Raw genomic sequence first — 24,485 nt, 5'->3', positions numbered from 1 at the left:
AGAGGACATGGAGGTGAGTATGGTGAGATGAGAGGGGAGAGGCAGGAGAATGGAGAGTGCCGTGGAGTGAGACGAGTGCTAGTCAGTGGCTGAATGGAGGCTCTTGGGACAAGCAGGATCGTGCGAGCGCCAGTTGGACGGCCGATCGGCTCGGGAGCCGGCGGAGCGTTATCGCCGAAGCGGCGACGCGACTCCGCCACCCACCCTCCTCTTCGCCCGGGGTGGCACGGACGAGCGTGACGAGGTTCCTCCCGACGAGGTAGCGGAACATGGGCGTGCGCTTCTCCTCGTGGTCATCGAACACCCACAGGTTGACCCGGGCGCGCGTCACCGCCGTGTACAGGCGCTTGAGCTCGCCGACAAGCACCTGGGGGAATGGATACGGCGCGGTGAGCCGGCGCGCCGGCGTCGCCGCGTGGCCTCGGTAAAACCCCCTTGGCAAGTGGAAACCCTGCCGCTCGGTGTAGCCGCCGCCCTCCGCAGCATGTGTGTGTGTGTGCGTGTCTGTGTGTGTGTGTCTGTGTGTGTGTGTGTCTGTGTGTGTGTCTGTGCGTGTGTCTGTGTGTGTCTGTGTGTCTGTGTGTGTGTGTCTGTGTGTCTGTGTGTGTGTGTCTGTGTGTGTGTGTCTGTGTGTCTGTGTGTGTCTGTGTGTGTGTGTGTGTCTGTGTGTGTGTGTGTCTGTGTGTGTCTGTATGTGTGTGTCTGTGTGTCTGTGTGTGTGTGTCTGTGTGTGTGTGTGTCTGTGTGTGTGTCTGTGTGTGTGTGTCTGTGCGTGTCTGTGTCTGTCTGTGTGTGTCTGTGTGTGTGTGTCTGTGTGTGTGTGTCTGTGTGTGTGTGTCTGTGTGTGTGTCTGTGTGTCTGTGTGTGTGTGTGTCTGTGTTTGTGTGTCTGTGTGTGTGTGTGTGTCTGTGTGTCTGTGTGTGTGTGTCTGTGTGTGTGTGCGAGAGACGCGCCGAGTGTGCGGAGGCGCCCGGCGCGTAGCGTCGAACGTCTTTCACGCCGTACGTAGCCAACCGACCTTCGTAGGAGGCGCATGGGATGAAGAACAACGAAACTAAACAATGCGAGAAGCGGTCCTGAAGAAGGAGGGGCGTTTCAGAGAGCTGTGGAAGCGCACCCTGAAGGCGCGCGATGCGGCGGCCGTCTTTGTTCAACGGGCCAGCCAAAGGCCGCTGCAAGGGTGGGGCGGAGTTTGCGGCGATGGTTTGCGCTCGGTGACGAGATCAGCGATGGTTTTGACACAAACCGTTCCAGCTTGCCAATTTTCACGAGGGTACAAAAAAATGAAACCCCGCGCCAATTTTCACCCCGGGGGATTCTTCAAATGCCTTTTCATCGAACAATGTCGATGACGGCAACGGTTTGCGTTTGACAGAGTGCCACCTCCCTCCTGTACGCTGGGTCGTCCCAGAGTGCTGTACACCTTACATCTATCTATATTCTTGGTTCTTTCGGTAAAGTCACCACCACGTAGAAGGGAAACAATAAAATTATAAAAAAATAATTAAAATAAAATTCTCATGACGTTTCGACTGCAGCACAAGCAATCATCATCAGGTGTGAAAACCACAGCGAGAAAATTTGAAAAAAAGTGGTGCTAACGTTAAAAATAACCGCCACTTGTTTCAAATTTTCTTGCTGTGGTTTTCACACCTGATGGTGATTGCTTGTGTTGCAGTCGAAACGTCGTGAGAAATTTATTGTTTTATTTTTTTTATTGTTTCCCTTCTACGTGGTGACTTTACCGAAAGAACCAAGAATATGAATCCCTGCAGTCACGAAAGCTTTAAATAAAAAATCTTACATCTAATCTCAGATGAGGTCAAGCGCCAATTCACAAGGTGACTCGGCACTTGACCCGCCAACAGGCATGAGTCTGCCAGTCGCGGGCGATGATTACTGCCACGTGTAATCGCCACTGAGTAATCGCCTGGAATATTTGCTCAATATGCTCATCAGTTCTAAGAAGCTAAGCTGGTATTTGGGCCTGGCTAGTGCTTCCACGCGTGACCGCCATGCATAACACGTGCTGGAGGCCGCAGAGCTCCGTGATGAGCAGCAGTGGGAGAGGTGTAGCAACATCAAATTGTTATACTGCGCTTCCATGCTCACACGTCTAAGCTCCCCGACTTCGTCAACCGACGTTGACCGGCGTGGTGAAGTATGGTCAAATCACCCCCCCCCCCCCACCACAGCCCGCCTGGCCAATGGGGAGGCCCTCATCCAGCAGCGGAGTGACGAGACGGACGAATGTGCGCACGGGGTTCAAGCGCTGCTCCGAAGTCGACTCGGGTTTGTGAACGTCAGGTGGAGAGGCCCTGTGGGGGGGCGAACGCTCGGCACGGTCAGCGGTGTCGGTGGAGCCGGCTTTGTGTGCGGCGGCAACGACGTCAATAACCGGACGACGCGTCCCGTTCAACCAGATCTGTTGCCGCCGTGTGAAAAATAAAGTCGCTTTTAAAAACTTCCTGTCTACCGCAAGGCACTCTGGGAATGCGCGATCTGAGAAGCGTTGCGTGACGAGGAATGTGAGAAGTGCTTTCACGTGGAGGACAGGGATGTGCGGGTGCCACAGTGGCGAGATGTTAACTATCTCGCGTGGTACAGAGAAGGTCACTGGTTCCATCCCCAAGCCTGGCACCTGTGTATTTGGAGTTTGCCTGTTTCTCCCCCGTGGGCACGTGGATTTCTCTCCGTTTCCACATTTAGAAACATGCATTTGGAGTATTTGGCTGAGGAAAAATGAAATCCACATCATAAGTTAATTCACTGAGCTATGATTTGTGGCCAGGCCACTTCTGAAAAAGAGCTGTGTAGCTCAGTGGGCCTTGCCTGGCATGATTTGCCACAAGTACTGTGTGTGGTGGTTAATGCAGACTTGATGCCTTGCAAAATGTTTCTATTTTTAAACCTCCTGTTTAATTTCCCAGAAAGGGTTAAAACCTTTTCTTATTTTTAATTATGTAAAAAAAACATCTTTAAAATATCAACGAAGGAGAGGTATCGTCCGCTTGCTTTGTGTTGTGCAGCGATAGCTGGCCAGACAAGCGAGCGACCGTTAGCGAGGAGCCGACCTTGTGGGCAATGGGGTCAAAGTTGAGAGGGCGGGAGCCGGGCAGCAGCACCTCCTCCTCCAGCAACGTCTCCTCCAGCGGCCGCGGCGAGGGCACGGTGCCGGCGTCGTCGCTGCGGGCAGGCGCCTCGTACGAGTTCACCACCCGCCACTCCTTGGTTGCCTGCGCACGGCCCCCCCCGCGGGCGTAAAGAACGCGACCGGAGCGAGGAGGGTCGGCGGGGACGCGCGCACGCCAGACGCACGAGCGAGAGAACGAGACGAGCGGAAAGAGTTGAGCCGGCGTGACCAGAAGGAGGGCGAAGACGTGCCGCCAGGGCATGATGGCCGCACCGAGGAGTCCCCTGACAAGGAGGGAAAGGTGGCAATATCGGGGACACGTGCAACGGGCACCAAGCGGAGGCCGTGGGGGGGGGGGGAAGCTCGCCTCCGAGTCGGAGAAGAAGTTGTAGAGGAGAACGTCGTCAAACTCCAGCCCCTTGGCCTCGTAGACGGTGAGCACCAGGCCCAGGCTCAGCTCCTCTGGGAGCTGCTCCTTGGCTTTCTCATTACAAACCAGGATCACCTGTCGCGCGCAAGAGGCAAAGGTACCCCCTGTAGCGGCACCACGCAAGACTATTGGGGCGAGTGGCTCTGCTGAGCACGAGGGGGGTGGTGGTGGTGGCCAGCACCACGCCCGGCCGCCTTTGTTTCCCGAGCGCTGAAGTTTACACGCCGCACAAGATGGTCCTTTAAGGCTGAATCGACCAGTAATGGAACCCAGGTTTCCGGCTGATATCCACTACACCATGCGTGTTTACCTGTGTAATGACTCGCGTGTAAGGGGGCATACGTGCACACTCACAAGCAGACGATAACAATGCGCTACGTGTAGACGAGCCCTAACCTGCACCGAGCACTCCTTACGCTCGAGTACGGGCTCGGCTTGGAACTGCGAGGCTACATCTGAACACTAGCACGGTTGGTTACGTACGGAGGCGAAAGAAGTTCAACGTACGTTACATCCAGAGGTATCTCGGTAACAAATCGTTCGGGCCCATTTCTCAAACGAGGGTGCCATGCGCTTCGTACGCGAGTGGAAAGCTAAGACACGTACAAACCGCTGTTGCTAACTGGTAACTGATCCGATAACCGGCTTGAGCAACGATTACCGGTTATGAAAGTCTAGGAAACGGCAACCGATTCCAGTGGAACTTTTAAGTAACGAATGCACCGATTGGCGCACACGCGGACGTACAAACCTCACGGCGGCCTAGATCACCCCTCGGTTACATTTGTCCTAGTTACTGGGTCGAAAAGAGATAGAGGGGCAAGCCCTGCAATTGATTTATTGCTCATGCCACTTCCGGAAGAAGGGCTTCCAATAGAGGGTATCTGGCATTGTCTCCTAAGCTAACGTCTTGGAAGGAGGAGGCGTACCCTCACTTGATCCCACCACGCGTAACCTGCCAGTCGACTGCGGTGCGCCCGTGTATATTGCAGAGTGGATAGTGGGGGAGGGGAGGGATTTGAAAAACCTGCTCCATTGTTGCAGCTGCTGTGCCCCGGAATCAACGACCGCTGGATTGCAAGTCCAGCGTGCTGCCTATGACACCCACCGCGGCAGGCAGCTCCCTTCGTTGCCGAGTTTAAAAGGTTACGTTTACTGCTGCAGATATCTACACGTGCCGAAAACCGGTTCAGACCGCTTTATACCGGTTTCATACCGGTTTCCACCAGGTTGTACACGGATTACAGATGACAAAAAAAACAAAGCCGACCTCCGCCGCCCAATGGCAAACAAACCTGGTGCGCCCCGAACTCTATGGGCTGGGCGCGGCGCTGGTGGCCTCGCAGCAGGATGGCCAGGTCCTCGGAGCTGCACGAGTCGAGCAGGACGGGCAGCGGCCCCGCGAACAGCCCCTGGTCCCGTGGCAGCCAGTCCAGCGACTCGGGGAAGAAGTGCTGGAGCAGGTCCACGACGCTGGAGGCGAACGCCAGGATGCCTGGCGCGAAGGGACGCGGGGGGCACGTGGGAGAGGAAGGACCGGCGGTGGTTACGTGGGGGGGGGGGATCGTGCGGAGGCCGCGTGTTAACGGACCAAGTGTTTAAACTCGTGGTCCCGACCTGAGAAGAAGGCGCGGCTTGACTTTGCGCCGAGGTTGTCGCGTTTTTAATAGCATTACGAGAACCGGCGATACTCAGCAGCAGTAACTAATTGGCACGTTTTGATTACGTGACAAACCTTACCAATTTGCTGTGTTGGGTGGTGGTGGGTTTAATGACGCATTTTCACATTTACGCAATCTAATAATGGTTGCGAAAAGCCTCCATGTTAAACTATCTGCTGCAGGCTTCACCGTTCAATGAGCCCGACTAGTTTTGCTCCCGGCTGCATTCACGGAAGGGCGGCGGTGTACGGCAAAAAAGGGCCCTTCCCCAATAACCACAGCGGATTCATTAGATGCCGGTTCAGAGCCCGAGTCCAACCAGCTCGCTCAAGCCGACTCTGCCACACGGAGCCAAGGAGAGTCACCGAACACGGGCGGACGCCCCCCCCAACGCAAGGGCGCGTACCTCGCGCCGGGGACATCCGCAGACCCGGACCTCGGTGGCAGCGACGGCGGCTCGGCGTGCCACCCGCCTGCCCCCCCCCCCCCCGCCCAGGCGCAGGCCTGCACGTGTTCGCGGGCGCTCACCCGAGTGCGAGCGGTAGTTCTGGCAGAGCTCGTACAGACGCTTGGGCTTGCGCACGTCGATGCGCGAGCGACGCGCCGCGCCGCCGCCGCCGCCGCCGCTTGGCGGGAGGCTGGCGAAGTGGAAGAGCGAACGCAGCTCGCTGAAACGGAACGCCACGCCGCGCACGATGCTCTGGGCCGTGTCCCCCGTGAGGAACATGGCGTTGGGGTCGGCGCAGCAGCGCATGAGCAACGCCAGCTCGGCCTGCGCACGGGACACGGTGGAGTGGTGGTGGGTGGAGGGGGCGAAGGGGGGGCGGCGGTCGCAGGTGACGGCGCTCGGTCAGTCGGCACCTACTTTGCCGTCGTCTCTCCACCGTCAACGTCCTCCCGCTGCTGGGCAAACACCTCCCGGCGGTGTCGGCGGCTCTTCGCCGTCGCTTCTCCGAATCGCGTCGTCTGTCTACACCGCTTTCTCCTTCCTTGGAACCTCTACTCCGCCGTTAGTCTCGCCCGTCAGTCCCCCGACGTCCTAGCCGGATGTCCCGGCCCAGGGTCTATCTCAGCGTTTTTATTTTGTGGGAGACGTTTGTTCTGCTCTTTTTGATTCCCAAGTGTTGCTTCACACTTTGGCCCGTCGCTCCTGGTTATTTTCACTAATGGCGTGCTGTACACCTCCCTAACCTTGCTATTTAGTTATGGACCCGGTGAATGCTCTGTGGGTCACCGTGGTGGAATACAAGAATCCACACGTGCGCAATGCAGTTTAACACGTCACGTAGGCTTTCGCGACCAATATCATCCGTAATAGAGGTTTTTGGGTTAAATCGCGTAAATATATAAATGTGTCGTCAAAACAGCCAACTAGTAAGGATTGTCACGTAAACAGAACGTGGCCAATTCATCACTAGTACAGCACTAGTGTGTAGTGTCATGTATAGTAGTGTAGTGTATAATGTAGTGTATAGTGTAGTGTATAGTAGTGTATAGTGTAGTGTATAATGTAGTGTATAGTAGTGTAGTGTATAATGTAGTGTATAGTGTAGTGTACTAGTACAGCACACCGGTTGTGCGTTGGAGAGCCAAGCCACAACATTTACAGTCTGAGTACCGTGACGTTTCGCCAGTAATTACAATTAGCTTCATCAGGCGACAGCCAGATTTGTGGAAAAGTCTTACTGTTCCGTTCCTTATATAGAGGCATAGATGTGTTGACCACGCAGCTGGTCTCTTGCACAATTGAGGGGGGGGGGGATTACTGAGGCAACGTACATTATGCATGTGCATTATGCGAGGCCTTTGAACTTGTCCTTCCTCTTTATTATTCATTGTTTATTAAAATAGCCCTACCAATGGCAATCCCTATTGAAGTACGCTGCTCTTTGTAGGCACGCATTTAAATAACGTGTTATTTGATGATTCGCTAACCACGCAGCAATAAGGCAGTAGCGAATCATCAAGCTCGTCCCTTGGTGTGGACCAATCAGTTTCAAGGACAATTCCACATATATTATCATAGTGTGTGTTTTTTGTTTGCATTTTGACTGCAGGTATTGTGGTTAATGCAGTAACATTAATCCTTGTAAAAAGGTTTCAGTTTTGTTGCCAGAAAAAAAAGGGGAAAACCCTATTATTTTATTTTGGTACTGGCAAAGGAGGTCTAATGATGTAAATTCTGATCTCGTCCGAAATTCTTATCTAGGTACCAATTTTCATAATTTTTCAGATGCATCCAAAAATCAGGAACACATCTCCAAATGTGCCCTGAGATCTGGAGATCTGTAAAAAAAAGAGCTTTATAGTTCATATTCTTGGTTCTTTCGGTAAAGTCCTTTCATTTCGGGTCTTAATTGATTGTTCACGCTTACGGTGGCTTTCAGACCGCATCCATTATTTTCGTCTCCCCCCTCCTCTTTTCCAAACATAGATGGACTCGTCCATCTGAACAAACTTGTCAAATCGCTCTGCGTGGTGCTGACGTTAAGAAAAAAACGCCACTTTTTTCAAATTTTCTTGCTGTGGTTTTCACACCTGATGATGATTGCTTGTGTTGCAGTCGAAACGTCGTGATGGTTTTATTTTTATTATTTTATCGTTTCCCTTCAACGTGGTGACTTTATCGAAAGAACCAAGAATATGAATCCCTGCAGTCACGAAAGCTTTAAATCAAAATTTAGCTTCATAGCTCATCGGATTCCTCCAATGCAAATAAACGTTCCGATTCCGACCGACTTAACGCGTGCACCGGCACGGTTGATTTTGCACCTGCGTGAAGTCCTGGATCTCGTCCCCGTAGAGCTCATGTATTGACCAAGGCGTGACCTCGAGCCGGCAGAGGCGAGAGTAGATGTGGAACACCAGGTCCTCCTCGTCAAAGAAGCACCTCTGGGACTTGACGTGCTGGTAGGCGCGGAACAGCCGATGCACCTCGCCACGGTCCCCGGTGAAGTTTGGCGCCCGCTTCCGGCCCAGCTCCTCGTAGTGCTCCAAACCGAGGACCCCGTTGGGGCTCTGGAGGGCCTCCACGGAGCCCTTTACGAAAGACTTGATCTCCATCCACACCGTGGCAGGGTTATACGGGCTCTTCCCCTTCACCATGGCGGGCCAGATGTCGCTCGTGAACACTTCGTACGTCACGAACTTCCTGGGGTCCTCTTTTTTGGATTCGTGAAGTTTGCCGATGTCCGCCCGGTGGTCTTCCTCGTCGTCAGGATCCTCTTCCATCGCGTCTTCTGTGTCGCCGAGGCCCAAAATGTCGTCGTCCATGGACCACCCGCGGACGGCTTCCTTTAAGCTCCCGTCTCCGTTCCTGGCAAAGAACGGGTTCGCGAGCGACGCGTCGAGCAGCAGGAGGAGTTGTCGCGAGTTCAAGAAGAGCGGAAAGTTCTCGTCTTTGACGTCCTGGAGCCTGTACACGCCGCTGATGTCAACGGGCGAGTAGTGCCGGGTGCCGGCGGTAGATTTGGACAGTTCCACAAAGTTCCTTTGCGCCTCTCGAGACAGCACGTGGTTCTTGGTGACAAACAGCTGATGAAGATGTTCACAAATTGGAGCGGCACCTCCCTCGGGCTGGTGACTTGCGAGCCGTGCGGCACCGAGCTCGGCCGCAGGTTCCAAGAAATCATTTCCTCGGTCGACGTCGAAAAGCTCTGAAGCATGGAGGCAAGCTTCTCGTTCCGGCTCGCGCGTTCCCTTTCGGCCGGTATCACCCACACAGCCGTTCTTCACGGGGCAGTCAAACGCAACGTCCTCCCCGACTCCCGCGTCGTCCGGCAACGGAGGCGGCGGAAGCGCGGCCTTCGGGATCCACGGCTCTCCCCGGAGCGCGGTCGTCTGCCAATACCTGTCGAACGTGTTCCACAGCCGGTACATCAGGCACGTGGTCTTGCCGGTGCCCGAGCGGCCAACGAGGATGATGGCTTCCGAGGGCGTGGGGTTCAGGTTGATGACCGCGTGCTCCAGCTCTCCCACGCGGAACGGGTATTCGATCATCTGCTCGGGGCAGCGCAGGACGTTGAGCGCCACGGTCGTGCCGAAGGTGTGGAACTTCTCGATGTTGTACTCGTTCTCCGTCGTGCTCGCCGGAGGAAAGTAATCCCGGGCTTCCGCCGACACGGGCCGGGCACCGGCGGAGCCGCCCGCCTTGACGAAGAGCAGCGGGTACCTCCGCCGCACGTTCTGCTGCGAGGGGAACGATGCTCGCTCGATGCCCTTCAGCTTGCGGCGGAGCGAGCAGGACGTCCCACGGTCGCAGGAGGAAATGATCCTCTTTATTCTGTGGTCGAGTTGCTTGTGATCAAGGACAATGTCCCAAATGCGGATGATCTCGCTGTAGACTTCTCCAGTCGTCTCTCCTCCCGAAGCAGACTCTTCGGAGCCGGTGATTTTCTCGGGCTTGGCACTGCAACGTGGCGAAAAGTCGATCGCCAATTCCCAAAGCAGCCTGGCGGCCCTGTCTACCCTGGCCTCAAACAGCCTGATCTCGCTGGACTCGGCGACGCCTTTCACTTTCTTGATGCGGTGAAGGTGCCAGTCACCGTTGCCCAGCGAGTAAATCACCCTCACGATATTCCTCCTCGCGGCGCGCGGGAGGCTCTTGTCGTTGAGGGTTCTGAGGGCGTCGCGAGTGCACTCGATCTCCCAGGTCAGCGATTCGAAGTCAGGGCCCGCCGTGCCGTCGTCACCGTCGTCGTCGCCGCCGCCGTCCCCGACACCGTCATCGTCGCGGGCGTCTTCGCCGTCGGACAAACCGTCCGCTTCGTCGGGCGCGTCCGGAGGGCCGCCGCCGCCGCCGCCGCCGGCTTGGCGTTCGGCGACGCTCGGGGGCGGCTCGGCGGCCGTCGGCGCGGGAGACGCCGGCTCCGCGGATCTCGCCGCCCGCGTCTCCGCGGGGTCGTACTCCTCGATGAGCCCTTCGATTTCTCGGGCCAAGGCGTCTCGGGCCAAACTGACCGCATCCTCCTTCGCGGCGTCCACTTTTTCCACGCCGTCGTCGTCGCCGTCGTCGTCCTCCCCCGCCTCCTCGACCGTTTCGCCCACGGGATCGGAGGCGAGCGCCTCGGGCCCGGCCGCCCTCCTGCGCTCCGGCGGGCGCCTGCGTCTCCCGCCGTCGCGTCCGCTCCCGCCGCCGCCGCCGCCGCCTTTCTGCTCGCGGGCGAGGCTGTTCCACGTCCGCACGCGGGGGTCTTTCGGCCCGACGCCCCAGAACGCGCGCCTCCCCGCCTTGTCGCGGCACGCGCCGTCGACGCGGCACGCGGCGAGCAGGCGCAGTATCTCGTCGTGGCGCTTCGAGGGCGGCGAAGAGAAGACGAGGTGCAGCAGGGAGTTGCCGCCCGCGTCCCTCGCGTTGACGTTCGGGGCTTTCTCCAAGAGCAGCTTCAGGACGCGCAGCCCCTCTTCGTCTGGCGACAGATAAAAAAAACACGGCGCAAAGCGATAAGCAGCTCCTGAGAAACGCGGCTCTCTGCGCCAATCGCCCGGAGGCGCGCCTCCCGACCCTGTCGGTTCTCGCGAGCTAAGCAGGCGCCGAGCCCGCGACGTGGCCCGGGTGGCGAACCGACGTGCCGGCCAGTTTGCCCGTAGACGGCCGCTCACCGCCACGTGGCGGAGTTAGACTGATGGCCTTAATCTTAGTTGTCTTGTGGTTGTTGTTGTTGTTATTTGACTTGCATCCCACTGGGATTTTTGCACACAGCGTTGGTGTACGGTGATATTTCAGGAATATTTTGATATTTTTGTTCCTGTATTTTCTGTTTGCACAGTCAACACAAAGTCACTTTAAGATGTTTTCTTGTTCATGTTTTTTGTTTGTTGCGGTTGCACCCGATTCAAGAGCCGAATGGCTCACAGGGCTATACCAAATAAATGAACTATGAACTATGTACTGTAATAAAGAAGTTGCCTATCCAAAGTGTCTCCAGAACCCACCACACAAAACGGCGCAAAATTAATTAAACATACGTGCAATACAATAGCACCCCTGGGTTAACACACACTCTTACGCGTTTCCCACTTGCGCACCTCGAAGAATCACCGCGCACTTCTTGCTACTTACCATCAATGCCCTTGTGAAGGATGAGGATCATCGCGGCATGCAAGGGGTTGGCGCCGATGGAGGCGGGCTTCGCGCCGTGGCTGAGGAGCCACGTGACCAAAACGGCGATCCACTTCTCTTGACCCGGGGCCAGCAGCTGTGGCAAGAGGACACTGGTCAAAAAGTACACGGGAGGGCCCTCCACACGCCAGTTCACCACGGGTCTCCTCCCTTGAAACCGTTCTCGCTTAGGTTAAGTCAAAAGTGATTTGCCTACCCCAAATTAGTTGAAGCGGTGCTCATCTGCTGTTTCACGGCCCTAGCCAGCGGTGTAAACTCTGCGTTTCTACGGTGGGAGGGCGAGTCGATCCACACGCCAACTGCCGCTGACATCCTCACAAAGTGGTTGCTCATTTTAAAGTTTTGATTTAAAGCTTTCGTGACTGCAGAGAGAGATTCATATTCTTGGTTCTTTCGGTAAAGTCACCACCACGTAGAAGGGAAACAATAAAATACGTGACTTTACCGAAAGAACCAAAGAAGATGAATCATTGCAGTCACGAAAGCTTTAAATCGAAATAAAATTCTCACGACGTTTCGACTGCAACACAAAAGCAATCATCATCAGGTGTGAAAACCACAGCAAGAATTTTTTTTTTTTCAAATTTTCTTGCTGTGGTTTTCACAGCTGATGATGATTGCTTTGTTATCAAACGGTTGAGGGGTGATGATGATGGGTGAAGTGAACTCCCAACCAGGATTAGAACTCACAGCCCTCTAACTGGGAGCCGTTTGCTCTGCCACTGAGCCACCCGGCAGGTTGCTTAGATCACAATCACCGCCTAATAAGACACGGATGAGAAACGCAGAGAGCCACTGGGAAAACACCGGAAAATAAAAGCTGGAAATTACGCAAAAAATCACAGCGAGACATCCGTTGGAATGCACCGAGAGACAGGGAGAGGGAACAACGTCGATTAGAGAATAAGCACGCGTTAGAGGCTGCTGTATATTTGACTTTTCCAAAAAAGATTTTAAAAAATGCGATCTTGTCTGTCCCTTGTAGACATTTGTGTGTTATCTTTGAGTTCCAAGAGTTAAAAAAAACAGATGCATCAAAAAATAAATTAGCACAGTAGTTGGAAATCGAACAGGCTTGGTGGCTTGGAATGATAACAAGTTCACGTGAACCTGGGAAACTCCTTCCTCGAGCACAGGCATCACCAGAGAGGCCATACCCTGCTGTTTGAACTGTGCCCAAGACAGGGAACTGGCCACACTCAGTATCTGAACATTAATTTAGAATACATCCTGGTGATTGGAGTCGAAACGTTGATAATGACAGCCACCGCATATGAATATTCTTGATCATGGTATTAAACTTAACTTTGATGAGGACATACGACTACATGGTAATGCAGCTCAGGGTAAAAAAGGTTTTGACTATTTTGCATGACCTTATGAACAATCACCGACAGGTTGAGTCAGCCTACAGTGCGAATGCACTGTAGGCTGACTCAACAGGGGTATCAGTTGTGAGTGTGAAGGGACTGGTGGCTACGGGAGGTAATGACAAGGGTATCAGTTATGAGTGTGAAGGGACTGGTGGCTACAGGAGGTAATGACAGGGGTATCAGTTGTGAGTGTGAAGGGACTGGTGGCTACAGGAGGTAATGACAGGGGTATCAGTTGTGAGTGTGAAGGGACTGGTGGCTACAGGAGGTAATGACAGGGGTATCAGTTGTGAGTGTGAAGGGACTGGTGGCTACGGGAGGTAATGACAAGGGTATCAGTTATGAGTGTGAAGGGACTGGTGGCTACAGGAGGTAATGACAGGGGTATCAGTTGTGAGTGTGAAGGGACTGGTGGCTACAGGAGGTAATGACAGGGGTATCAGTTGTGAGTATGAAGGGACTGGTGGCTACGGGAGGTAATGACAGGGGTATCAGTTGTGAGTGTGAAGGGACTGGTGGCTACGGGAGGTAATGACAAGGGTATCAGTTATGAGTGTGAAGGGACTGGTGGCTACAGGAGGTAATGACAGGGGTATCAGTTGTGAGTGTGAAGGGACTGGTGGCTACGGGAGGTAATGACAGGGGTATCAGTTGTGAGTGTGAAGGGACTGGTGGCTACAGGAGGTAATGACAGGGGTATCAGTTGTGAGTGTGAAGGGACTGGTGGCTACGGGAGGTAATGACAGGGGTATCAGTTGTGAGTGTGAAGGGACTGGTGGCTACAGGAGGTAATGACAGGGGTATCAGTTGTGAGTGTGAAGGGACTGGTGGCTACGGGAGGTAATGACAGGGGTATCAGTTGTGAGTGTGAAGGGACTGGTGGCTACGGGAGGTAATGACAGGGGTATCAGTTATGAGTGTGAAGGGACTGGTGGCTACAGGAGGTAATGACAGGGGTATCAGTTGTGAGTGTGAAGGGACTGGTGGCTACGGGAGGTAATGACAGGGGTATCAGTTGTGAGTGTGAAGGGACTGATGGCTACAGGAGGTAATGACAGGGGTATCAGTTGTGAGTGTGAAGGGACTGGTGGCTACGGGAGGTAATGACAGGGGTATCAGTTGTGAGTGTGAAGGGACTGGTGGCTACGGGAGGTAATGGCAGGGGTATCAGTTGTGAGTGTGAAGGGACTGGTGGCTACAGGAGGTAACGACAGTGGTATCAGTTGTGAGTGTGAAGGGACTGGTGGCTACGGGAGGTAATGGCAGGGGTATCAGTTGTGAGTGTGAAGGGACTGGTGGCTACAGGAGGTAACGACAGTGGTATCAGTTGTGAGTGTGAAGGGACTGGTGGCTACAGGAGATAATGACAGGGGTATCAGTTATGAGTGTGAAGGGACTGGTGGCTACGGGAGGTAATGACAGGGGTATCAGTTGTGAGTGTGAAGGGACTGGTGGCTACGGGAGGTAACGACAGTGGTATCAGTTGTGAGTGTGAAGAGACTGGTGGCTACAGGAGATAATGACAGGGGTATCAGTTATGAGTGTGAAGGGACTGGTGGCTACGGGAGGTAACGACAGGGGTATCAGTTGTGAGTGTGAAGGGACTGGTGGCTACGGGAGGTAACGACAGGGGGAGTCAGCTGTGAGTGTGAAGGGACTGGTGGCTACGGGAGGTAATGACAGGGGTATCCGTTGTGAGTGTGAAGGGACTGGTGGCTACGGGAGGTAACGACAGGGGTATCAGTTGTGAGTGTGAAGGGACTGGTGGCTACAGGAGGTAACGACAGTGGTATAAGTTGTGAGTGTGAAAGGACTGGTGGCTACAGGAGATAATGACAGGGGTATCAGTTATGAGTGTGAAGGGACTGGTGGCTACAGGAGATAATGACAGGGGTATCAGTTATGAGTGTGAAGGGACTGGTGGCTATGGGAGGTAATGACAGGGGTATCAGTTGTGAGTGTGAAGGGACTGGTGGCTACGGGAGGTAATGACAGGGGTATGACCAGAAACATTCTACGGCCACATCGCAAACTCATCGACCCACCTGAAAGAGGGAGTAGAGACTCACTAATGACGCCGGCTCCACTCCCACCACAGAATTTAGGGGTCGGAGGTCATCGGGCGTACACGCCACTATGTACATCTCCTGTTATTTGCACACCGGACACAAATAAAAACCAACATCACCCACACACGTTCCACGACAAGAGGGCTATCCCCCCCCCCCCCCCCCCCAAGCATTAACGTCGGCCAGGTTAAAACCAGCACGAGTCGTTGGAAAACACCGCCGTTAATTCGAACAGGGCACGATCACTACGGGAACTGCGCGTGCATCGAACGGATCGCGCAACATTAAAACGCCGCTCGTTGAGCGTTCGCGCGCGTCTAAGACGGCGCGAACGCTGCGCGTGCCAATTCACACGCGCCAAGCTGACGGCAGAACGGAGCGCCGTAAAACCCCCATCGTTGTGCCGTACGATGCTCCAGGGTGCCCGCAAACGTCGCCTTGCTCTCAGCAGACGCGTGACACGATCCCACGAGGCCGAGCGGGAGATGCCGCCGCGCCCGTAGGGGCATCAGACACGACTGGCGTGCGCGACTCGCGGTCGGCCGCACGTGCCTTCCAGAGGCCCTGCTCTGCCATCTCGCGCAGCAGCTGTTGCCACACTTTCTCCGTGTGCAGCAGCGGTTCTTCTTGAAGCATGCGCAGAACCCCTACGAACAGGCTCTTGTTGTCGGTCTTGCCTGCGGCCAACACAGACAGAAAGGCCACCAAGTCAAGCGTGGGAGCATACGTAAAAGACAAAAACGTAGCAATGTCACACCGTAGGGTGTAAAAACGAAGGGAACATTTACGTGAAAAAAACTTACCATTTGTGTGTGCGCGTGTGTGCGCGTGTGTAAACGTGCGTCAGCTGCTGGTGAGAAAAGTGGCGTTCGTGTGCGTGTTGATCATACGTCCATGTGTGTGTCAGCTTCGAGTGAGGAATGCGGTGTTCGTGTGTGTGCGTTCCCAATGTGTACAAAATAACAACGCGCACCGTCCACTTACAGCACCTTGAGATGAAATCACATTTAGATGCACGCTACACAGATCCACATTATCTAGGAGGTGACCTCTGTGTCTAAAACCACACGTGCCTAAGAGATCAAATCACATTTAGATGCACGCTACACAGATCCACATTATCTAGGAGGTGACCTCTGTGTCTAAAACCACACGTGCCTAAGAGATCAAATCACATTTAGATGCACGCTACACAGATCCACATTATTTAGGAGGTGACCTCTGTATCTAAAACCACACGTGCCTAAGAGATGAAATCACATTTAGATGCACGCTACACAGATCCACATTATCTAGAAGGTGACCTCTGTATATAAAACCACACGTGCCTAAGAGATCAAATCACATTTAGATGCACGCTACACAGATCCACATCATCTAGGAGGTGACCTCTGTATCTAAAACCACACGTGCCTGTGTTGCGGTAAGTGTGCCCACAAACCGTATGACATTGCGCCTAATGATCCCAAGGCATACTAACGGTTCATGGCCTTGAACATTTCCATGAGGAATTCAACGGTGAGGTTGACAGTGTGGCCAGAGGAGACAAGCAGGACAGCCAGGCCATGTTGCAGCGCAGCGACCGCTTCCTTTGCCTCGCCCAGCCCAGCGAGCGCCGTGCCCAGCTGATAGTAACCCTGCACACAAAGACAAAGATCCCCCCTTGGAGCCTCAACAGACTTTTGGGGAAAGTGCTGTTTTGCAAACCACCTATGAAGACCAGCGTGGCACACGAGGGGGTGGGTGGCCAGCACCATGCTGGGCTGCCCGTGTCTCCCTAAGTTGCGATTATTTACACAATGCACCAGGTACTCATTTGAGGTCGAATCGAACTCGGCGGAAGCCTAGGAACGGTTCGGATAATGGTCACTGGTGTTGGCAATGAGTGTGGGATTGTTTCCTGAAAAAAACTTTCTATGAAATTGCAGTTCATGTGGGTAGGCAAAGAATTTACCTTGTTTTTTACTTTAAATTTTACTGTGCAACACAGTATAGTAATTAATAAATACATACACTATATAGTTTATACAGTACGGTACTGTAAATTGCTCTGTTATGCTAAATTATCACCATTTCTTGAGACTCCTGGGTAGGGCTAGGCCATTTTTCGACTTACGATGGGGGGGTCGTCGTAACGCATCTCCGTCGTGAGTCGGGGACTACCCTGTACACCGGGGCAAGGGCCCAGGACAAGTGTGGATATCTCTCACAACAGTTTTAACTGTGGGTGGACATTGAACACAGGTGGTGGGGTCGTTAAGAGCAACGCGCTAAACCGCTGAGACGCTTACTCCACACGTAACACGATCGCCTTCGCCGGGGCTGTGCCAGCCTTAGAGAAGGTGCTTGGTCGGAGCACGTGCACCAACAGCATATGCAGGTTATCTAGGAAATATTTGATACGTGTCTAGATTTGTGTCTGTCTCTGTGTGTCCCTCCCATCTCTCTCTCTCTGTGTGTGTGTGTGTGGCTGTGTTTCCCTCAACTCCCCGTCTGCGTGACATCCCACATTGCTGTTGAGCGGGCCTATCTCTCCCTGGGGGCTGTAAAACAAATTCCGTTGGGGGGGGCCACATGATGGCACAACTTCCAAATGCATTTGAAAAGCAGTTGGCAATGCCAAAAGGATTATACCAAATATGAATTAACGTAGCATCTGACCAGCGTACATATTTACACAGACGACAATTCGCGTTGTTGACTATGATGATGACTCGTGCAAAGGTGTGGCTTGCCGCCTGCAATGAATACCTTGCACCATTGCCGGTCAGCGTCGATGGACTTGCACGACATGGTCACAGCATCTTCGAATCTCCCCAACTTGACGTAAGTCATGGCCATGTTGCAGAAGAGCAGGGAAACAACTCTGCCAGGAGTCACACGTCAGCTGTCGCTTAATGCCACGACTCGGGGTTTGTTTCACTGAAATCCACTCGCAGCGATTAATGAATGAATGTCATGATTTACAGCAAAGGTCTCTAGTTTTTTTTTTAAAGGGCATTTACTGCCAATGCAACAGTTCATCCCACGAAAGCACAAACACCTCCTGGCATAGGCCTGGCCTACAAGGGGAAGCATTATCACCCGTTATTACATCTCGGACCCAGCTGATGCCTGTCTCTATGTGTAGTGGTTGGTGGCACTGTGCCATGAACTCAGTTACCCGGGTTCGATTCCCAGTCACGGCCACCACCAGTGACGATTATCTGAACCGGTCCTGGGCCTCTCCTAGGTCGACTCAGCCTCAAATGAGTACCTGGTGTGGTGTGTAGTAAACATCGCCACTGGGGAGACAAAGGCGGTCGGGCGTGGTGCTGGCCACCCACCCCCTCTTGTGCGGTGCCGGCTTCGTAGGTGCTCGCTAACAGCACTTGCCACTACAGTCTGTTAAGGCTACACGGGGGATCTTTGCCTTTGTATTTTGTCTTGCTGTCTCTCCTGTATCTCTGTATTCCTTTGTCTACCCTCGGTGCCTGTCTCTATTGGTAGTTCTCTTCACTTTAAGTTAATTTCACGAGTTATTTACTGTGGGTACTTTATTTAATGCAATTACATTGATTGTTTTTGGTCTCAGCCAAGAATGATTGGTACAAGTCTAGGCCTAGCCTAATGCATGGTAAATAAACAGTCAAAAGTGACTACTTTCTGTTAAAACAATTACTATTAAAATGTTTCGTGGTATTCCTTTGTCTACCCTCGGTGCCTGTCTCTATTGGTAGTTCTCTTCACTTTAAGTTAATTTCACGAGTTATTTACTGTGGGTACTTTATTTAATGCAATTACATTGATTGTTTTTGGTCTCAGCCAAGAATGATTGGTACAAGTCTAGGCCTAGCCTAATGCATGGTAAATAAACAGTCAAAAGTGACTACTTTCTGTTAAAACAATTACTATTAAAATGTTTCGTGGTATTCATAAACAAGACGGAAGCTTGTGTTGCCTCCGAAACGTCGCGATTTCATTTTTAGTCGTTTTCATTATTTTATTTTTTTACCTAACGTGGGACTTTACCGCAAAAAAACAAAGAGCACGAATCCTTGCAGTCACGGAAAGCTTCAAATCAAATTCTAGATTTGAAGCTTTCGTGACTGCAAGGATTCATAACTCTTTTGGTTTCATTCGGTAAAGTCGCGTAGATAAAATGAAATAAGACAAAACAATTAAATCACGGACGTTTCGGAGGCAACACGAGCTTCCGTCTTCGGGTGTAAAAGTCAACGCAGAATATCTGTGTCGGGAGCACAGTTCAGAGACGACCTGGATTATATATACACAGGTTAAGGGAGGGGCTGGGATAAGTTACCCCTTTGATAGCGATCAAAGGAGCACTTGCCCTGAAACGTGAAGCAGGCGTCTTCTTTGGTTCTATCGGTAAAGTCACATAGAATGAGAATAAAATAATAAATTGATAAAATAAAATAACACAATAAAATTCTCACGACGTTTCGGCCACAACACAAGCGGCCTTCATCAGGTGAAGGGACGAGACTGTCTGGTAGGACAGCGCTGGAGTGAAAGAGCCACGTTCAGATCACGACTTTTAAGCTGTGTGAGAGGAAACAAAGCGCCCTCAACTTTAGCACCACGGATAGCTACGGGCCCCGTTCAGACGGACGAGTTCATCCATGGTCGGAACAGAGGAGGGGAGAGAGAGACAGCTTAGAGTCGCGGCATCTCTTCAGAAAGGTGAGAGACTCGATTAGTTGAGCCTTCTTATCCCAGGCGGTTGAGGGAAGGGGGGGGGGGGGAGGAGTCAGCAAATCAAAGTTCAAATAAAATCCCGACTCGGGATGGTTGCGCAACAAGCGCCGAGTCTCCATCGCACAACGCACAGCAGCTGCTACCTCGCGACCGCGTTCCTTGACCCTGTAACAATCTCACGTTGTGACCTCCAGCCGATCAGCGCCACCACATTGATTATTCTTCTTTGGTTCTTTCGGTAAAGTCACCACCGTCACCACGTAGAATGAGAATGAAATAATAAATTGATAAAATAAAATAACACAATAATAATATTCTAACACGACGTTTCGGCCACAACACAAGCGGCCTTCATCAGGCGAAGGGGACGAGACTGTCTGGTAGGACAGCGCTGTAGTGAGAATATTATTATTGTGTTATTTTATTTTATCAATTTATTATTTTATTCTCATTCTACGTGGTGGTGGTGGTGGTGGTGACTTTACCGAAAGAACCAAAGAAGATGAATCCTTGCAGTCACGAAAGCTTCAAATCGAAATTTAACCACGTTGATTATTATTATTGTCAACGCCGGGGCAATCCCGTGACGACGTACGCGTGTGACCAAGCTGAGATGTCACAAATTCCATTTGGAACCTGCCCGTTAGATGTCACGATATGCGTCTGCATTTGACGATACCTGCCGACAGAGGCGGAGTGGCAGAGTTGCAGGGACAGAGCCTCCTCGTAGATTTTGAGGGCTTCAAGGTAGTAGCCCATGTGAAATAAATCCTTCCCCATCCGATTCATTACGATGGAGAGCGCATCCACTTCTTCTACAAATTCAGCCTGCACACATCACCCAACACAACATCAACACATCACCTGCACACATCACCCAACACTACATCAACACATCACCTGCACACAACATCAGCACATCACCGACAAACATCACCTGCACACAACATCAGCACATCACCTGCACACATCACCCAACACAACATCAACACATCACCTACACACATCACCTGCACACATCAGTACATCACCTGCACACATCACCTGCACACATCAGTACATCACCTGCACACAACATCAACACATCACCTGCACACAACATCAGCACATCACCTACACACATCACCCAACACAACATCAACACATCACCTACACACATCACCTGCACACAACATCAGTACATCACCTGCACACATCACCCAACACTACATCAGTACATCACCTACACACATCACCTGCACACAACATCAACACATCACCTGCACACAACATCAGCACATCACCTACACACATCACCCAACACAACATCAACACATCACCTACACACATCACCTGCACACAACATCAGTACATCACCTGCACACATCACCCAACACTACATCAGTACATCACCTACACACATCACCTGCACACAACATCAACACATCACCTACACACATCACCTGCACACAACATCAGTACATCACCTACACACATCACCCAACACTACATCAGTACATCACCTACACACATCACCTGCACACAACATCAGCACATCACCTACACACATCACCTGCACACAACATCAACACATCACCTACACACATCATCCGCACACATCAGTACATCACCTACACACATCACCCAACACTACATCAGTACATCACCTGCACACATCACCTGCACACAACATCAGCACATCACCTGCACACATCACCTGCACACAACATCAGCACATCACCTGCACACATCACCTGCACACAACATCAGCACATCACCTGCACACATCACCTGCACACAACATCAGTACATCACCTACACACATCATCCGCACACATCAGTACATCACCTGCACACATCACCTGCACACAACATCAGCACATCACCTGCACACATCACCTGCACACATCAGTACATCACCTACACACATCACCAAACACTACATCACCTGCACACATCACCTGCACACATCACCCAACACAACATCACCTGAACACATCACCTACACACATCACCCAACACAACATCAGCACATCACCTGCACACAACAACATCAGCACATCACCTACACACATCAGCACATCACCTGCAAACAACATCAACACATCACCTGCACACATCACCTGCACACAACAACACCAGCACACTACATCACCTACACACATCACCTACACACATCACCTACACACATCACCTACACAATTCACCTGCACACTACATCACCTGCACACTACATCACCTGCACACAACATCACCTGCACACTACATCACCTACACACTACATCACCTACACACTACATCACCTACACACTACATCACCTACACACAACATCACCTACACACAACATCACCTACACTACATCACCTGCACACAACATCACCTGCACACAACATCACCTACACACTACATCACCTACACACAACATCACCTACACACATCACCTACACACTACATCACCTACACACAACATCACCTACACTACATCACCTACACACTACATCACCTACACACATCATCACCTGCACACTACATCACCTACACACTACATCACCTACACACTACATCACCTACACACATCACCTACACACTACATCACCTGCACACTACATCACCTACACAATACATCACCTACACACTACATCACCTACACACTACATCACCTGCACACAACATCACCTGCACACTACATCACCTACACACTACATCACCTACACACAACATCACCTGCACACAACATCACCTGCACACTACATCACCTACACACTACATCACCTGCACACTGCATCACCTGCACACTACATCACCTACACACTACATCACCTGCACACAACATCACCTACACACTACATCACCTGCACACAACATCACCTACACACTACATCACCTACACACTACATCACTACACCAAACAACATCAGCACATCACCTACACACTACATCACCTACACACTACATCACCTACACACTACATCACCTGCACACAACACCTGCACACAACATCAACACATCACCTACACACATCACCTGCACACAACATCAACACATCACCTGCACACAACATCATCAGCACACATCACCTGCACACTACATCACCTACACACATCACCTACACACATCACCTGCACACTACATCACCTACACACATTACCTACACACATCAACTACACACTACATCACCTACACACTACATCACCTGCACAATACATCACCTACACAATACATCACCTGCACACTACATCACCTACACACTACATCACCTACACACATCACCTACACACAACAACACCTACACTACATCACCTACACAACAACATCACCTACACAACAACATCACCTACACACAACATCACCTACACTACATCACCTACACAACATCACCTACACAACAACATCACCTACACACAACATCACCTACACTACATCACCTACACAACAACATCACCCACACACCACACCACCGTGTGAACCACGTGGTGCACCACCACCACCCCCTCTCCTCTCTCCCCGTGTGCGCCCTCCTACCTGGCTCATCGTTGCCTGCTGACGGGTTCCGCCGATGCCAGCCATTGGCGAGGTTACACGCGAAAAACTATTCCCTCGCGTGGCGGTGCCGGCGGGCTGATAGGAGGGGGAGGTCCGACGTTTCGCGCCGCCGGGCCCGGGGTGACGCGACCCCCACGCTCGTTTGCGACCACGTGCGAGGCCTTAGCAGGGCGCGTTTAGAAAACGTAGCGCGGATAAGGCGACCACGTGACAGCGAGGCTAGAATTTCGTAGAACTGATAAGTGCTGCCCCTCCCCCGTAGACTCCTGTTAATACGCACTGTACTTTAACACGCGCAAGAGTACTGTACCTGCCCCCCTGTTACAGTCGTCCACAAACCCCCCCCAGCTTATAACCAATTTGGTTTCGCCCTCCCCCCCAGCTTGTAACCAATTTGGTTTCGCCCACCCCCCCAGCTTGAAACCAATTTGGTTTCGCCCACCCCCTCAGCTAGTAACCAATTTGGTTCCGCCCACCCCCTCAGCTAGTAACCAATTTGGTTTCGCCCACCCCCTCAGCTAGTAACCAATTTGGTTTCGCCCACCCCCTCAGCTTGTAACCAATTTGGTTCCGCCCACCCCCCTCAGCTTGTAACCAATTTGGTTCCGCCCACCCCCCTCAACTTGTAACCAATTTGGTTTCGCCCACCCCCTCAGCTAGTAACCAATTTGGTTTCGCCCACCCCCTCAGCTTGTAACCAATTTGGTTCTGCCCACCCCCCTCAACTTGTAACCAATTTGGTTTCGTCCACCCCCCCCAGCTTGTAACCAATTTGGTTTCGCCCTCCCCCCCTCAGCTTGACACCAATTTGGTTTCGCCCGTCAGCGTCACGATTTTGGTTCCACTTCACTTTGTAAGATCTCGGCTGGCCTTGGGAGTTTGCGGCTGAGGGAGTTTGCGACTGAGTGAGTTTTTTTTTAAACTTCCATCTTAATCCACCCGCACTTTTAAACATTTAAAACAAACAAAATACAAAATGTACCGACCGAGATTAATCGATTAACCCCTCGTTTTAAAAAAGCGATCGAAACTAAAAAAAAGCCGGCTTCGGGGCCTGCAAGTCTGGGGGCCTTTCGCCGATTTCTTCCCTTCAATCGATCGAATGATCGATCGATCGAACTCGTGGTGGTGGTGGTGGTGTTTAACGTCGTTCGCGTGGACATCGTGAAACAACACGCCACGTGAACACAAAGACAAAGATCCCCCGTGTAGCCTTCGCAGGCTGTAGGGGGCAAGTGGTGTTAGTGACCCCCTTCACATTCTAAAGATAAACACGTGTACACACAGTGTACACACACACAGTGTACACACACGTGTGTACACACACTCAGTGTACACACACACACACGTGTATACACACACGTGTACACACACACAGTGTACACACACACGTGTACACACACACACACGTGTATACACACACGTGTACACACACAGTGTACACACACACAGTGTACACACACACACAGTGTAC

General features: G+C 52.2%; 2 protein-coding genes across 2 annotated transcripts in view; one reads left to right on the top strand and one right to left on the bottom strand.

The window, feature by feature from the left end:
* Positions 1-23,256, bottom strand: part of LOC142912424 (TPR and ankyrin repeat-containing protein 1-like) — a 35,757-nt gene extending 12,501 nt beyond the window's left edge. The window contains exons 1-13 of the mRNA XM_076060621.1: positions 22,991-23,256; positions 20,168-20,316; positions 17,539-17,653; positions 16,268-16,424; positions 15,340-15,464; positions 14,764-14,865; positions 11,286-11,421; positions 7,997-10,632; positions 5,753-5,996; positions 4,859-5,058; positions 3,501-3,638; positions 3,075-3,236; positions 205-367 (exon numbers count right to left, since the gene is read on the bottom strand). Coding sequence (XP_075916736.1) covers positions 205-367; positions 3,075-3,236; positions 3,501-3,638; positions 4,859-5,058; positions 5,753-5,996; positions 7,997-10,632; positions 11,286-11,421; positions 14,764-14,865; positions 15,340-15,464; positions 16,268-16,424; positions 17,539-17,653; positions 20,168-20,316; positions 22,991-23,035 — 4,372 coding nt within the window. The 5' untranslated portion in view covers positions 23,036-23,256. The remainder of the gene's footprint in view (positions 1-204; positions 368-3,074; positions 3,237-3,500; positions 3,639-4,858; positions 5,059-5,752; positions 5,997-7,996; positions 10,633-11,285; positions 11,422-14,763; positions 14,866-15,339; positions 15,465-16,267; positions 16,425-17,538; positions 17,654-20,167; positions 20,317-22,990) is intronic.
* Positions 23,257-23,828: 572 nt separating this feature from the next.
* The window catches only part of LOC142905344 (3'-5' RNA helicase YTHDC2-like), a 53,148-nt gene continuing 52,491 nt past the window's right edge, over positions 23,829-24,485 (top strand). The window contains exon 1 of the mRNA XM_076060546.1: positions 23,829-23,916. The gene's annotated coding sequence lies outside the window, so the exon portion shown is untranslated. The remainder of the gene's footprint in view (positions 23,917-24,485) is intronic.

Source organism: Petromyzon marinus, unplaced genomic scaffold (assembly GCF_048934315.1).
Source record: "Petromyzon marinus isolate PM22_M1 ecotype Great Lakes invasive population unplaced genomic scaffold, UKy_Petmar_22M1.pri1.0 PM_G_Scaffold_20, whole genome shotgun sequence".
Taxonomy (NCBI): Eukaryota; Metazoa; Chordata; class Hyperoartia; order Petromyzontiformes; family Petromyzontidae; genus Petromyzon; species Petromyzon marinus.
This window is presented reverse-complemented; position numbering and strand designations above follow the sequence as displayed.